Source organism: Neomonachus schauinslandi, chromosome 9 (genome assembly GCF_002201575.2).
Source record: "Neomonachus schauinslandi chromosome 9, ASM220157v2, whole genome shotgun sequence".
Taxonomy (NCBI): Eukaryota; Metazoa; Chordata; class Mammalia; order Carnivora; family Phocidae; genus Neomonachus; species Neomonachus schauinslandi.
The window spans coordinates 76,046,840-76,061,787 of record NC_058411.1 but is presented as its reverse complement, the minus strand read 5'-3'; the positions used below and the strand labels follow the sequence as shown (position 1 = coordinate 76,061,787).

Below are 14,948 nucleotides of genomic sequence, written 5' to 3'. Positions count from 1 at the left end.
TTTTTTATTCATAATGACTAATACCTGGCAGAGATTACACGGATACAAAAGGAAGAAGTTGGGAATATTTGTGTGCAGTGGGAAAACTACAGGCCGGAAAAACTATACCAGAGGTCTGTAGAAGCTGTCATCGGAGTGAACTCCCCACCTCCGCTCCCCACCCCCAACACACACACCACCTGCTCTCCCTTCCCGGGGCTGGAATTAAAAAAAAAAAAGAAGAAGAAGAAAGAAGAAGGTAATAACTACTAGAAAATTGGAAACAGAAAAGAATGTCCTATAAGGAGATCACTGTCCAAAACAAACGTTTACACTAGCTGTTTATAAAAGACACTTACTTATTTACAGCAGCTATGGATGGAGAAAGGGAGGTCAGGGATCAATAATTAATGCAGGCACCAATTTGTTAGGCCAAGTGAGACCTTCTTTGTGGTGGTCCAGAAGGCCTTCCCTGACTCAACTCAAGTCCCCTCGTCTTAATTTACAGAGGAGTAGAAGGAACTGCCATATGAAATAATCGCATCCCTGAGCCACATGCCCAGCCCGGGCCAGCCCAGAACCTCGGAAAGGAGACTCTTGACAGCAAACAGCTGACAGAAGGGGGCCCTGGGCTGGCCATCCCGGCCAGCATGGGCTCGTCTCAGTCTCTGCCATGCCTTACTTACACCTTCTTCTCAGCCCTGGGTCCCCAGTGTCATGTTTCCCTGTAAAGCCCAGGCTGGCTGGGAAAGTCCAGCCCCAGATGAAACCATAAGAGCTGTGAGTCGGGCCGAGGATCACTCCTGCTGCCACGTGGCTTGGTGTTGATGTCATCTATTGGCCCTCCCAGGCTCCTGCAGACCTCCTTCAACCTTACCCTGTGTGTCGGAAGCTAGCTCCTTGCACACCCCATCACTAATTACAAACCTCCTGGCCATTTACTTGGCTCTGATCTGGCCACTGATGTTCTACTTGCGTTGATTTCTGCCTGCCTCCGGGGACCGACCCAACACTGCCCTCTCTCCTCACCCAAGAACACGAACTATCCCACTTGTCTCTTGAGCTGCTACACCAGGGGGCCTGGGACTCCTGTGAGGAAGTCACTGCTTTAAGTTACAGTGATTACCCCAGAAATTGTCTAAGATGCAAATATATTACACAGAAACAGAGGACCACATAGTATACTCATTACCATGTTAGTGGAGAACCTTACCCAAAGGAACTCAGCACATCTTCAAGAACAGAGATGTGGGGCTCTTGCTCTGGGCAAAGGACATCCTCAGTAAGTGGAGTTTCAGAAAGAAGATGAAGTCGGGAGATTTCAATAACTGGAGACCGTAGGGCTCTAGACAGGACCACGTGCTGAAGGGCCCACCCAAGTGTATATCTTGACTTTTTTTTTATGGTTTTCTCCATGTCCTCACTCAATCGCAACCCCTACCACAATTTTGTTTAAATGTCACATTATTTTTTTCAACAATAAGTGATACCTCAGGGATGCCTGGGTGGCTCAGTCGGTTAAGCGTCTGCCTTCGGCTCAGGTCATGATCCCAGGGTCCTGGGATCAAGTCCCACATCGGGCTCTTTGCTCCACGGGGAGCCTGCTTCTCCCTCTGCCTGCCACTCCCCCTGCTTGTACTGTCACTCCCTCTCTCTCTCTCTCTAGCAAATAAACAAATAAAATCTTAAAAAAAAATAAATAAGTGATACCTCAACTTAAACTCTACTCTGACTCCCAGTTAAGTCATATAATTTCAGGAAGAATCATAGAATAAAGGTTTTAAAGGACCCCCAATGGGCCTTAACCTCAGGACAGAAACATACTTGGCCTCCATACAAATTGCCAGATAGAGACTTCACTTCAGGCAGCAAATAAAGTTATATGAAGGGATTAAAAGTGCTGCTGCAAATTACCTATTAAAGTGGCTTTTTCGAAAACCTACAAAATTCACAGCTATCCTCCAAGTGCGTCATTTTCAAATTAATGTATTTTCTAATTTGGGGTTTTGTGCAGATGCGTTGGGGAGGGGTGGGGCTTGTGGTGGCTGCAGGAGAATTAGTTAAATTTGCAAAGTAAAATTTGAACTTTTGCAAATGAGCAAACAGCCAAAACAAACACCACTTTGGAAAAAAATACACATTTTCTTCTTTTGAAAAGCAAGCAGTGCCTAAGCAAAATACCTTAAAAGTGAACTAAAAAGCTTTTCTAAAATAAACAACTCTGCTTGTGATCCTAAATTGGGACCATATGTAGATGTGAAAACCACAGATGCAGTGGTTCGCCTCCGAGTTTCTGCTTGCACTGTTTGCGTGCCTTCGAGTAGATGATGATAATGTTGCCTTTGGTCCCAAAGGAGCCTGAGTTTTTTAGATCCTAGTATGGCTTGGGGTGGGGGGGTGCGAAGCAGAAGAAGAAAGAAAAGGAACGAAAACAAATGCCTTTCAAGACAGACTATCTGAACAATGAATTTTATTTTGCCTATCTGCCAGGAGATTCAACTCAGTTCAGATCGCTCCTGCACCTTTAGGGTGGTGCCAAGCGACAGGAGCGGCGTTTGCTGAGGACGCGGGCTGCGTGGGGAAGTCCCTGTGAGAGACCAGGCTGGCACTCAGAGCATTCGATGGCTCCTGCGAACTGCCTGGACCAGCCCCCTGCTCTGGGGCAAATCAATGAATAAGCCAATTCAGCAGAGATAGAATCATTTCTTTGTTTTTCTCAATTACCAAATGCTGTGTGCTTTGGGGTCACTTGTCATGGGTTTAGAGAATGTGGATGTTGCAACATAAGTCCTCACCATTCTAAACAGCTTCAACTAAGCTCCGTTACCAAGGAGGAGAGTTGAGGCCCTAACACCCATCTCTAATTGTAAATGATTCTGCATTCATCATCTCCTTCTAGGACACGTATTTCTCTGTCCCCATTGTGCTCGTGGTCTCCTCCACAAACTGGCACTTACATCGGATATGTGTTTATGTGGACGTGTTTTGCCCCCTATAACTCTGATGATAAATCCTTCAGAGAAGGAGTTCTGTCACCTGGGCAAGAATGGAGGATGCCTGCCCTGAAAAAACCGAGTAGGATGAGTCCAAGTATTAACTTATTTAGTTTTAAGTGGGTTAAGGAGGCACTGCTGTTAAGAAAAAGTTTGACTGTTTTGAGCCCCCGTTGCTCGCTGCCCCAAATACAGGGCTGGGATCATCAGAATGAAGAATACATAGGATTGTTAATCTGGGCTCTGTTAATTGTGCTGTTAGGAAATACTGTTTAGATAATAAAAGGAGCAAACATTTATTGAGTGCTTACTACATACCTACCAGGCAGTGAACTAAGCATTTCGCATATAATCTCTTATTTGATGCCCCTGCAAGCATAGTATTCCCAAATTCAGAAGAAGGAAATTGAGATCCAGAGAGATTGGGATGTTCTCAGAAGTGTGGCAGAATGTGGACTTGAACCCAGGGTCTTAACAACAGGAAGCTCTAAAAGGTTTTTTGTATAAAAGGTGCTCTCTTTTCTGTGGGTCCTCAGTAAATGAAAATTAGTTGCTTTTTAATAATATGTTTGAATTTTGGGACTCTCACTTCTTACCAGGAATGAAGGCAAAAATGCCTTCATATATAGTTAATTTTGAGGATGGACATATATAGAAATGACTATTTTTTTCTTCTTTTTAGCTCACTTAAATTATTTGGCCTGAAGGAAGCAGAAACATGAATATTAGACATCTAACATTAATCCCACCCTTAAGTTGGCCACTTTTTTCAGGTGTTTTCTCTTCCCTCCCCCCCACCCCATAAGGGCTAAATCATGTGTCTTTCTCTGGCCTTTTCTCCATGCTTCTGTCTTCTATGCTCCAGTGTGGACAATAACGTGTAGCCAAACTACCTGAGTGCTGCGCTAAGGAGAAAGCCGAGGTGTGGCTTGGACAGGAGGTGACAGGTTCGTCCTCCCACTTTTGAGAAGTGGTAGTACTTTGTATAACTGTGTGTTTACCTCGGGGGGGGGGGAGACAAAACTTGCAGGGCCAGCCAGAGCTTCCTCAGGTTGGCCCTCAGGATTTCCTGGGATGCGGGCTCCTCTTCGTTCCCTCATGGTCACACCGGTGCAGGACACGGACAGCATGCAGCCTGTATGTGAGAACTTACCTTCAAGATGGAGGTCCCCGTTGGTGCCTGCTCGGCGGCCTCTGAGGCCACGGACCACCGCCTCCTCTGTTCCAGTTTCCTTGCCCTCCTCCAGCTCCGCTCTGGCTCAGGAGTGTGAGGGGGCAAACCAAAGCAGGGCAGCGTTCTTCCGAATCACCTCTCCGATGCCTCAGTGTCCCAGACCATGAACAGGAGAGAAGCCGGTGGTGCCTCTGTAAATGATGCATGGGGACGCGCAGGAGGAACGAAGGCCCAGACCGCAGGGTATTTTTAGCGCCGGCTGTTTGTGGTGACCTAAGTGAAAACTGCTGGCTCCTGTCCCTTCAGCTGAATGGCTGGTATTCAGGAGAGTGTGCCCACTCCCTGCCAGACTCTGCTCACGGAGCTGCCTTTTTACGAGGTGGCTGACTGGCTCCTTGGCACCAGGCAGCCCTGCCACAATTCTCCTTTATTGCCCAGCGCCGGTGCCCGGTCGTGTGGGCCCACGGGCAGCCCCGGCGTGGTGCTGCGGCCGGGTGGGGGCCCGGGGGAGATTGCTGGCTGCGAGCTTGTCAGGGTTGTTATTGAATTGCGAGGCAGCGTCTGCAGGGCCGGGGATGTGTCTGGAGGCCCGAAACCTCTGGAGTGAGGCTGGCACGCAGACACCGCGGAACCACGGTGGCGGGGACCACGGCCTGCTCCCCATCCCAGAGTCATTCTGCTGGGGCCCGGCTGTGGGGGGAAGCTAACCCTCCTGGTCACAGACACTTTGGGGGCCTCAGAGGGAGCTGGAAAATATGAGAGGCCCCGTTATTCTGACAGGTCATTCTACCAACGACTTCTCTGGAGCTAGAGCTGATCTTTGGAGGACGACCCCCCCAACCCCTCCCTGCAAAGGGAATGGATGGGCTGCATAGAGCCTTTTGGGGGTTCCCCTGGTGCCACTGTGGAATGGAAACAGTGCTGGGGTCCCAGTCTCCAAATAGCACTAACTGGCTGAGTGATTTCAGGCAAGTAACAATCTCCTAGGACTCCCTTTCTCACTTATGAGTAGTCATGCTTGCCTTACTGACCTCACGAAACATTTTTAATGAGGATATAAAAGTACTTTGAAACGATTGAAACAGTAAGAATACAAAAAGGTGATAGTGGTGCCAGACCCCATTTATCTTCTTCATTTCTGGCCAACCTTGACTTTTACCAAATCTATCCCCACCAGTCCCAGCCAAGAGGGACTCTTGCATTAGATGGTGTGAGGTCATCAGGCTCTGTGAAGGACATCGCCTGTATGGGAGAACTTACCTTCAAGATGGAGGTATTTCTAATTCTTACACAGAATTCGTTTGAATGAAAAACGGTGCAGTGAGATCCTTTCCTTGTGAAATGTGAGCACGTGCCTCTATAATTAGAATAAATCCTTAAGTAAAAGGATGTCAACAGTATCCACAGCTCCTTTCTCTGAAACCTCAAGTGAATTTTAGAAAGCCTCTCAGCAGCAACCCTGGGTGTTGCAGACCCACGAACCAAGATCATTACCCCAAGGTCTCTCTCAGAGATAATTTAATCTTTTTTTTTTTTAAGATTTTATTTATTTATTTGAGAGAGAGCACATGAGAGTGGGGAGGGTCAGAGGGAGAAGCAGACTCCCTGCCGAGCAGGGAGCCCGATGCGGGACTCGATCCAGGGACTCCAGGATCATGACCTGAGCCGAAGGCAGTCGCTTAACCAACTGAGCCACCCAGGCGCCCGAGATAATTTAATCTTATTTTATATATAATTTGAATAAGTCTGGCTCTTTTGTTTCTTAGCCCCTTGCTACTGAAAGTGTGGTATATGGACTGACAGCATCGCCATTACCTGAGAACTTGTTAGAAAGGCAGAGTCTCAGGCCCCACCCCTCACTTGTTAATCAGAACCTGCATTTTGACAGGATCCTCATGTGACTTATGTGTGTAGTAAAGCACATTAGAAGAGGGGATTTGCAAGGCCTAGGCCCACTCTTTATTTATGTAAGTCCTTCATTATGCAAAGGACCTGGGATGACTAGGATTAACAGCTGACAAGGAGGGAGGAGACGAAGAACTGTAAAAACCATAGTAGCCGGGACCATGTCACAGGATGATATCACTGTGCGCACTTCCCCACACTGAGAACACACTGCTGCAACACTATGTGGTCATTGATACGGCCAATAATAGTCCCAAATTATCAAGAGGAGGGAAAGTCATATTCCCAAGCTGCTGTTCAAAGTCTTTACCTAAAATTCATAGTGAAAATTTTCCTTTAAAATGGTTAAATAAATGGATCTTGATGTTAAAGGGGATGCTTCAGTGATGCGCATACTATATGGAAAACCACATTCTCCAGGAAAGAGATACATGAAATGTCACTATAATTGGAAACTTAACTTCATTCGTTTTGGTTTTTTTTTTTTTTTTAATGCACTACATTTAGGAGAGTCAAATGACATCAAGATAAGGCGTGATACCAGAGATTTACTCTACTATATAACTAAACGACTAAACAACTCAGCTGATACCACAAAAAAAACCATGACTGTTGGAAGCCAAGTAAAATTTTTTGGGTCAGTAGGTATGAAACTTTCATATTTTCATTTACCAGATACTGGCAACTGATCTTCAAAATTACTAAGGCAAGAAAATGGATTTGAAACTAAAGGGAGTTTTAAAGATTTTATTTATTTATTTATTTGAGACAGAGAGAATGAGAGAGAGAGAGCACATGAGAGGGGGAGGGTCAGAGGGAGAAGCAGACTCCCTGCCGAGCAGGGAGCCCGATGCGGGACTCGATCCCGGGACTCCAGGATCATGACCTGAGCCGAAAGCAGTCGCTTAACCAACTGAGCCACCCAGGCACCCCTAAAGGGAGTTTTAAATTAACCAGAAAAGCTAGTGCCCTTTCCTGGATAAATGAGCATTGGAGGTGCAGGGCCCAGCTGGTGGTCCTTAGGAGTCTTGCTGGGAACTGCCATGTTGAGACTGCACAAGCCCATGGGTGGCAAAGTGAGAACTGAGGTTGACCAGATAGCCAACTGAAACAGCAGAATTACCAATCTAAAAGGGTCTTGCAGAGGAGGGAGAATCCAAGCACAAGGCAGGGGATGGGAATGCAGAGAAGAGCTGTTAGAGAAATCCCCCGAGACATGGAAAAGTGCCTCAACAGATTTTTTATGGAGGGTTTCAGTGCAGGCCAAGAAGGAGATTTTAAGAGCCTTGGCCTGGATCAGACGAACCTGGGTCTTCTTCCCCTTCTTCCCCACTCCCTGCTTCCATTGCCTCTGAACACTACAACTGACTGACACTTTACTGCCATCACAATGCGAAGAAAACCTACCAATGGCCTAGAGCTTGAGAATAAACAGCTGCACGGTACCAACTGTATTAAAGAAAACAAAGTTTATATAAACAAAACTGAGCCTAAAACCTATTTGGCAAGAATTAAATATTTTCTCTTTATTCTAGAGACATTTGTAGAGTGCTAGGGCTGTGATGGAAACAGATAAATAAAGCATCATCACAGGATAGAATTAATTAATTGCCTGAAATAATTTTAAAGCTGTAGTGAAAGATTCTGTCTACAATGGTATTATTTTTCCTAATCAGGGGGCCTCTACACTTTGGAAACCTCATGGGCTTTGACTCATCTTCCCTTTGTGCACTGTTTGGAATCTCCTTTCTACTCATGTTGTGGCTACCCTAACCCCAATCCTCCTTTCTCCACCCCTGAGTTTCAACAGTAGCCTTATAGCAGGACTTCTTAAACTTTCTTCCAGTCTACCTTCATACAGCAGTCTTTAGAAGGACACTTGGATACAGTGGCTCTGGAGTAGGGGGCATTGGAATTCTCTTAAAATGCCACAAGTAGGCCGCCTGGGTGGCTCAGTTGGTTAAGCGACTGCCTTCGGCTCAGGTCATGATCCTGGAGTCCCTGGATTGAGTCCCGCATCGGGCTCCCTGCTCAGCAGGGAGTCTGCTTCTCCCTCTGACCCTCCCCCCCTCTCATGTGCTCTCTCTCATTCTCTCTCTCTCAAATAAACAAATAAAATCTTTTAAAAAAAAATGCCACAAGTGAGGGGCGCCTGGGTGGCTCAGTCGTTAAGCATCTGCCTTTGGCTCAGGTCATAATCCCAGGGTCCTGGGATCGAGCCCCGCTTTGGGCTCCCTGCTCGGCGGGAAGCCTGCTTTGCCCTCTCCCACTCCCCCTGCTTGTGTTCCCTCTCTCTCTGTGTCTCTCTGTCTAATAAATAAATAAATAAATAAATAAATAAGTCTTAAAAAAAATGCCACAAGTGATTCTGATATGCATCCTTAGGTGGGAACAAGGGCTTTAAATTGTTGCTAAATTAACATTCTGTGTAACATCCAATTATTACATTGCTCTCCTGCCCAGAAAGTTTGGTTGCCATTTATTCCTATGTTAATTCATACTTTTCTGCATGGCATTGGCCTTCTCCCCTTCCATCCAGCTCTGCCCCCCCCCTTCCCCAACAGTGCTCATCACGGATGCTCAAACCTTCCCTGCTTACACCTGCCTCTGTGCTCTCACTTGTGGTTCTTCCTTTGCTACCTGTAAGGATGGATCCTGTCTTTGATGATGATTCCAACTCAAGGGTCATCTCTTTCACGGGTATTTTTTTGGCAGGTTCTCTGTTCCCTGAATTTCTACATCATTTACAGTCTATACCATAATGAATTATGTCAGGGGATGTATCTTATCATATACCACTGGCTTATTGTGTTAACCTTGAAGAACCATCTAGATTAAAGAACCAGTTAGAGAGTAAGAACCATGTCTTTTACATTTGTCTTCCACAGCACCTAACGTAATCACTGGTATGTTGCTTCCTGCAAGAAGTCCTCCATGTCCCACATTTGGGTTAGATGTTTCTCCCATCATGCCTGTGACATCTTGCTGTATCCCAGTTATATTAGAAGTGCATTCCAACTCTGCATTGCAAGTGTGTTCTTCTTTGTACATCTTTTGCAGACTGTAAACTGTGAAAGAAGGGCCCCCGTTTACCTGGTTCTAGCATTTAGTCCAGGTCTTGGTATGTAGTATGTAGTATGTGCTCAATACGTATTTTTTAAACTGACTAATTAATGATTTTAAACTCTCTGTTTGGTTGAGACTGTGACAAATAGAACAAAGAGCATCCATTGCATCATAACATTTTGACTGACTTGGTTTCAGGTATAAGAAATTAACATAATCTAAACATAATGAACCCAATAACCAGCATTTGGTTGCATACTCAACTATATCATTTTCTAATTATTACCTAAATGTGGTTTCTTGTCTATAAAATTCAAGCTCCTGGAGAGCAAAGGATAGCATTTGTTACTTCCATGTATCTCCCACAGTTCCTACCTCAGTGTTTCTTGATTTGAGGTCATTAAATGTAGTTTTTAAAAGAGCCTGTGTTATAATGTATCTGCCTGGTAAGAAACATCTGCTACTCCCTAACAAGTGCTGCATTCATTTTAATGGCCCTGGTGCACAGAGGTATACAGAGCCTTGGCAGGCCTTCTGTAAAGGAAACTGTGTTTGCTTCCTTCATTAATTACTAAAGGAAACTGTGTTTGCTTCCTTCATTAATTACTAATGGAACATTAAGAAGACATGCATTCTCCCCTAAGCCAAGTCAGATAATTCCTGGCACTTAAGGCTAGGGTGCTTTCAAAAATTGAGACATGTATTGACACACCAGAGAGCATGCCCTATAGCAAACACAGGGGCGGCTGCATTGCCAAGATTGTACAAAGTTTCAAATGTATCAATACCAAGGGCGCTGATCTGTCTGTTTAACCTTTTGCACGCCTTGGGTTAATGTGGGGTAATAAAGAGGAATCCCTTGAATGTCTCTGAAGGCAGACACCACAGGAGGAATTGGAAAATCCATCAGAAAGATACAGAAAGTTACAAATAGAAGGATGACCAAAGATTGACCAAGCAAAACAACAGAATGAAGAGCAGTGAGGCTAATGGGAGAAATATGATTTGTCAATTACGTTTTTACTCAATAGCCAATTAATAACACAATTAAAATGAAGAATTTATACTCTTGAACATGGCAACTCTCATATTATCAAAATGCTAAAGCAAAAACATCAAGGAATAAGAGGTTGAGAGACTTATTGGTAGTAATAGATTTTAACACATAACCATCAAATTAAGATAGGATTAAACCATCAGACTGTGATAGATATAAAATTACATCTTATTTTAAATGTTCACATGGACATTTTCCAAAAATAATACCTTTTTTTAATGCAGAAATTTTGCAGGCTACTCACTCCCATCACAAAGCAATGAAATACAATATAAAAATGTAAATGAAACAACCCAGCCACTTGATGATATCTATGTTTTAGGGGCTAGAGAAATTTGAAATTGAAGGAGGTACAATGATCCTTTTAAGGATCAACTTTAATCTGACGTAATAAATTAAGACAGGCTGATACAAAGTCATTTCAAAGACAGTGTGATTCCCAGGACACTAAGATCTAACCATGGTCCTCCTGAATATATTAATATTTCCAAAGGAAAAAAATGTGTTGCTCCAAAGGGGAGCTGGTTCAGTCAAAAACGCAAAAAAAGCAGGTGTCAGAGCAATAACCTTGACACATCTCATCCAGGGGAGAAGGGTGCCTCATCCAGCTGGGCTTAAATAATATAACCTATTGGCAAGATGTCCCATGGAGGTGGACGTGTGGCTATTATACGAGATGAGTGCTCTAACCTCTGAGCTATGGAGCCTTCTCCTGGAAGTGTGGCTATCACAGCCTGATTTTGACTCTAAATTCATGCACACCAACCAAGGCACCTTTTGATTTTGATTTGGCCCTTCATGTATAAGATGTACCTTTTGCATTAAGAGAGCTATGTCCCAATACAATTACTAGATAGGAATTCATTCCAAGAAATAGTCTGCTATAGTGCTGGTAGAGTAAGCTTCCTGAACAGAAAGACAGGATTACTTCACTAATGCTGGTGGGATAATTGGTTAATTATTTTACATGCACTAAAAAAAAAAAAAAAACAAAGAAAGAAAGAAAAAAATAGAAAAACGAAAATATCCAAATGTTGGTAGTACTCCTGAAAGGGCAACAATTTGATAAATTTATTTTTTTATTTTTTATTTTTTTAAAGATTTTGTTTATTTATTTGACAGAGAGAGACACAGCGAGAGGGAACACAAGCAGGGGGAGTGGGAGAGGGAGAAGCAGGCTTCCCGCTGAGCGGGGAGCCCGACGTGGGGCTCAATCTCAGGACCCTGGGATCATGACCTGAGCCGAAGGCAGACGCTGAACGACTGAGCCCCCCAGGCGCCACCCAATTTTATAAATTTAAAAAGACAAGAAGAAATCACAAAGGAGAATAACAAGAGAATATCTGACTACATAAATATTAAAAACTTAGGGTTGCAAAATATTGCTATAATAACCAGAATTCTGAGTCAGAGGAAATGGGAACGTGGTTGCAGGAGATGTAACAGCCAAAGTCTTATTCTCTTTACTATGTAAAGTGTTCGTGCAAGTTGATAAGAGAAACAATTAAAATTCCAAGAGCATAAACAGACAACTTTCATAAAGAAATTAAAGCTGGTACGGGGCAGCTGGGTGGTTCAGTTGGTTAAGCATCTACCTTTGGCTCAGGTCATGATCCCAGGGTCCTGGGATTGAGCCCTACGTCAGGCTCCGCTCAGCAGGGAGTCTGCTTCTCCCTGTCACTCTCCCTCTGTGCTTTCCCTCTCTCTCAAATAAATAAATAAAATCTTAAAAAAAAAAAATTAAAGCTAGTAAATAAACACATGGAAATATATTTGACTGAGCTGGTAACCAAGGACTTTAAAAATAAGACAGTAATTTTTCTAAACACCTTTTAAATTAGCAAAGAAAACAAAAATTATTTTTATAAAACCCAGTGCTGGTAGAGATATTATAAAAACGGTATTCTCGTATTTTGTTGACCTTATTTTATAAATTGGTACCTCCTTTTCCAGGTTGGAAAACAGCGTGGCAATATAATATAAAGACCCATAAAAATATTTATGGCCTTTGACCTAGTAATTTGACTTCTGGGAATCTATCCTGAGAAATATTAATCCAAAATATGGAAAAAATTAAATTCCTAAGAGTAAATTGGGAAACACTAAATGTCCCACAATAGGGGAATGATTAATATGTTGTGGTACAGCCACTGGATAGAAAAACAACATAGCCATTTGTAATTATGTGAGGAGAGACCACACAGCCACATGGGCAGATGCTTGTGCTTTAATATTAAATAAACATGAATAAACACTTAAGTATAAAGAGATATGCAGAAGAGAAAGGATTGAAGAAAATATACCAAGTTTTAAGTGGTTGTTCTAGAGTGGCGGAGGACAGTGACTTTTTTCTTTCTTTCTTTTCTTAAAGACTTTATTTATTTATCTGACACAGAGAGAGAGAGAGAGCACAAGCAGGGGGACGGGCAGAGGGAGAAGCAGGCTCTCCGCTGAGCAGGAAACCCGATGCGGTGCTCGATGTGGGGCTCGATGTGGGGCTCGATGCGGGGCTCGATCCCAGGACCCTGGGACCATGACCTGAGCTGAAGGCAGACGCTTAACGACTGAGCCATCCAGGCGCCCCTTTTCTTTCTTTTTCTGGAAATGTGTTGTCTTTCAGCCTGTTCCCATGCCTGGCAGCAGTTGCCTCCCTATCTCTTCCTCTACCCTGCCCCCAAGTGCCACTCAAGTTCCAGCTCGTCCTGGAAGCCCTCCCCATCCTATCAGCCAAATGAAACTCTCCCTTCACTGTGCTCCCATGATGCTGTATTAACATTTCTATTAGGTCTCATATCTAATGCCATGTATGGAAATGGTACATGTGGGGGCATGTGTCTATTTCCACAACTAAAGTTTTAAGCCCTAAAGGGCGGGAACTATTTGATTTCTTATTCTCTTTCCACAGTATAGATCACAGTGCTTTGCCTGAGTACATATTAGTTGAAATGAATTTAATTGCACTGAAGTGAACTACTTTGATGCCCTGGCAGGTGGAGCCCATGAAGGTCTTCAGCACTTGGGTCCTTTTGGCAACATCCCAAACATTGTGGCAGAGTTGACTGGTGACAACATTCCTAAGGACTTTAATGAAGATCAGGGCTACCCGGACCCTCCAAATCCCTGTCCAGCTGGAAAAACAGGTAATGGGCATGCCCTTGGGTTCTCATGGATGGTAGAGTCTTTGGGAGGAAATTAAAAATTCTAACATCTGCTACAAATATTCTGAGAAATAGTATTTTTATCCTAATGACCGCCCCCCCCCCACCATGTTTTGTAGGTAGATTGGAAAGGGAAATTTATTATAGAACCCTTGGTGTGTTCTGGCGCTCAGATACACCTACGTAAGACTCCCTTGCCAAAGCTTTACCTTCAGTCTCTCTCCCTCTTTAGGAATTGATGCTTTTTTTCTGCACTTGCTACTCTTTTAATAAAAATGGAAAAAGATTTTCTTCTTTTTGCCGTTTCTGTGATACAGTTGCTGCCCACTTTTAGTGTCTTTGGAACTTACTAGTTTGTGGATTATCCATGTCCACCGTTTTTCCTTACTTCCTTTGACAATTGACATTTTATCCATGTCACAAACAGCATCAGTCCTGAGATACTTCCTTGGGGTCAGGAGGTGGCATGAGAGACAATGGGTCCAGTAAGATAAGAAGTTGGTTAAGGGAGAAGCTTGCAACTTTTCTTTGCTTCTCATATCTCCCTTCCATTTTCCTAATCCCTGATGCCAAAGAGAATGAATGGTGAGTGGACTACTCTTATGGTGGGCCTTGAGCAGCTAACCTTGGTAGTTAAGAGTAGTGGCTCTAAACTCAGACTACCTGAATTCAAAACCAAGGTCAAGATATGTGACCTTGCACAAGCTAATTAACCAATTTGCACCTCAGTTTCCTCATTGGCAAAATGGGAGTTGTTGTGGGAATTAAATGAAATTATCCACGTTAAGCGCTCAGTGCAACACCTCACACAAAGTAAAAGATTCATTAAATGGCATCCTGATTAGAATTAGTTTTTGCTGCTAGTAAATAACGCATCACTCTCGTTGGGCTTGTGTTAACTCCTAGCACCAGAACAGTCTTTTTCCCCAAGCCTACAATAACAATAGTTGGTATTTATTACCCCTACTTTGCATGTATGGAAACTGAAGCTTAGGGCATAGCTTGTCCAAGCTTATCTACTTAGCAAGTAGCGGAGCCAAGACTCAAACCCAGGTCTACCTGATTCAGGACGGTGTGCTCAACCACCATGACATAGTGTCTTGCTCTGAAAATTGTGACAGTATTGGCCCCTCAGATTTTCTTTTCTTTTCTTTTTTTAAAAGATTTTATTTATTTATTTATTTATTTATTTGACAGAGAGAAGAGAGAGTGAGAGCAGGAACACAAGTAGGGGGAGTGGGAGAGGGAGAAGCAGGCCTCCCGCGGAGCAGGGAGCCCGATGCGGGGCTCGATCCCAGGACCCTGGGATCATGACCTGAGCCGAAGGCAGACGCTTAACGACTGAGCCACCCAGGCGCTCCAGCCCCTCAGATTTTCTTAAACACAATGCAGGCTGAAAGATACTCTTTCCCTGAAAGATACTCCTCCTTTGATTTAGGGTAGGTGTCTGTTTTCTATGGGGCACAGAGCCTCTGGAGCACCCAGAGTAGTTGGATGTAACCTAGCCAATGGAGAAATACTGGGCTGGCTGCTGGAAAACCTGAATCAGTGCACAGAGCCAATCACTGCAGCCACATTTTACGTGCTTGTAGGGTTTTGGATGGGTAGGAGGAAAG

The 14,948-nt window shown here is 43.9% G+C and overlaps 1 protein-coding gene across 1 annotated transcript in view; it reads left to right on the top strand.

Annotated features, from left to right (window-relative positions):
• Nucleotides 1-14,948, top strand: part of LOC110585261 (neuroendocrine protein 7B2) — a 55,425-nt gene that overhangs the window by 26,126 nt on the left and 14,351 nt on the right. The window contains exon 3 of the mRNA XM_021695473.1: nt 13,165-13,314. Within this exon, the coding sequence (XP_021551148.1) occupies nt 13,165-13,314 (150 nt within the window). The remainder of the gene's footprint in view (nt 1-13,164; nt 13,315-14,948) is intronic.